Source organism: Myotis davidii, unplaced genomic scaffold (genome assembly GCF_000327345.1).
Source record: "Myotis davidii unplaced genomic scaffold, ASM32734v1 scaffold107, whole genome shotgun sequence".
NCBI classification, from domain to species: Eukaryota; Metazoa; Chordata; class Mammalia; order Chiroptera; family Vespertilionidae; genus Myotis; species Myotis davidii.
Window position 1 is genome coordinate 6620185 of NW_006383012.1, and position 2039 is coordinate 6622223.

At 52.0% G+C, this 2039-nt stretch overlaps 1 protein-coding gene across 1 annotated transcript in view; it reads left to right on the plus strand.

Moving 5' to 3' along the window:
• Positions 1-1943: 1943 nt before the first annotated feature.
• The window catches only part of CCDC172 (coiled-coil domain containing 172), a 28370-nt gene continuing 28274 nt past the window's right edge, over positions 1944-2039 (plus strand). The window contains exon 1 of the mRNA XM_006778739.1: positions 1944-2031. Within this exon, the coding sequence (XP_006778802.1) occupies positions 1944-2031 (88 nt within the window). The remainder of the gene's footprint in view (positions 2032-2039) is intronic.

Consider the following 2039-nt stretch of genomic DNA (forward strand, 5'->3'; position numbering starts at 1 on the left):
AAGGCCAGTAGGGGAGCATTTAGGTGGCGATCAAGCCAGTAGGCAGGCAAGTGGTTAGGAGTCAGTGGTCCTGGATTGCAAGAGGGATGTCCGACTGCCGGTTTAGGCCCCAGCCCTGCGGCGGGATGGGGCCTAAACCGGCAGTCAGACATCCCCCGAGGGGTCCCGGATTGGAGAGGGTGCATAGCGGGCTGAGGAAGCCCTCGCTGCCCCTCCTCCCCCCCGCAAGAATTTCAGGCACCGGGCCTCAAGTGTACTAGATATGCAAATTTGGCAAGATACTTTGTGCTGTGCCTGTTTCCTAAACTATACCTGGAAGGTAATAGTAAAAGTCATCACCAAACATAGAGAATGTCCAGAATAATGCCTGGCAAATTTACTCAATAAAAAATAATTACTTATTCACAATTTTTTTTTCAAGTTTGTAAAGGAAAAATGCAAGGCGAGGAAGATTACCTAGAAGGTAACAACCAAAATGTTATCAATATTTCCTTCTGAATGATTTTGGTGGGCAATTCTTTTCTACTTTATTACACTTTGCAGTATGTATTCTCTCATATCAAAGTTTAAAATTAAGTTTTTTTTTGCACACATGGCTTGATGGAAATTAAGGTGGAAATTTGGAACAAGGTTAAAATTTACAACGGCTTAGACTACAGCATTAATGAAATAGTAAGTCTATTATACAGATGATATGCCAGAAATTACATTTACCTTCCCTTACTTAATTCTAAATACATCCTAACTTTAAATTACTTTTTCAAGTTTAGCCACCAGGAATAAAGTCAAATGTCTCTTGTCATCGTAATATTTCGACTCACCAAAATGAAAATTATTATTTTTTTTTAATTAAACAAAAATCCCATGCAGACGTCCCAAAGGTGCCTTTCACGTTTAAGCTTTGATTAGCAACCGCTTTGGTCTGCGACACAGACGGCACAGATATTTCCGTGTTCATATCACCGCGACTTGATTACAAAAGGCAATGATTAATTTCAAAGCAGGCCACAGCGACGTGCCCTGATTACCGGGGGATGATTAGGGCGGAACGTCAGACCTCGCTCGCGTACAGCACTCTCTGCCATAAAGGATAAGACTTTGCAAACGTTTATATCTAGCGCCGCGGGCACTGTGCACTTTACAGGACACCGGGCGTTTGTGCGCTGGAGACCGATCACGCCGGTTCCAAGTCAGGCCCGAGAGTCCGGGGCCACGTCGCCGCCGCAAAATAACCGAACGCGGATTGGCCCCGAGGAGCCGCCGTAGTTTCCCTCCTGCGTGGGGTCACGACCTTCAACGTCTCCAGCTGCGGAATTCTTAGCAAGTCCGCGCACTTGGAGGACCTTTTCTCTCCAAAGAGAGCGGCTGACCCAGCGGCCGGGCTCAGTGGGTGAGCTTCGACCTATGACCCAGGAGGTCACGGTTGGATTCCCCATGGGGCACAGGCCCGGGTTGCGGGTCCATCCCCAGTGTGGGGCCTGCGGGAGGCAGCCGATCCATGGTTCTCTCTCATCATTGATGTTTCTCTCTCTCCCTCTCCCTTCCTCTCTGAAATCAGTAAAAACATTAAAATACAGAACAAACAAACAAACTAAAAGCCGGGGCTGAGAGGTGCAGGCTGAGGACAGGAAGGGCTGCCGCGTGGATGGGATGGCGGGGAAGCAGGGCCTGGGCCCCGGAGCCCCGCAGCTGGAAGCCGGGAAGAGGGAGTTTGAGGCCCTTGTCGCAGGGGGCGAGGGCGGAAGGAGGGGAAACCGGGCTTGTGGGTGGGAACCGGGGGAACCAGGCGTGGTGCTGGGACCCTGGGGTGCGGGCGGGGGCCGCAGCCGAGGCCCAGCTGGACGCAGCCCTAGAGTAATCCTTCCCGGTGGCGCTTTCCAGGTTCCTCGGACGCGGTTAGAAGATATTTAAGGGCGACACCAGGATCCCGGAGCCGGGCCGCGATGAGCCTGGAGTCCTTGTTCCAGCACATCCTCTCCTCCGAGCACCTGGCCCAGGAGAGCCGCCGCCGGATGCGGGCAGGGCCGGGGGGCGCCGGG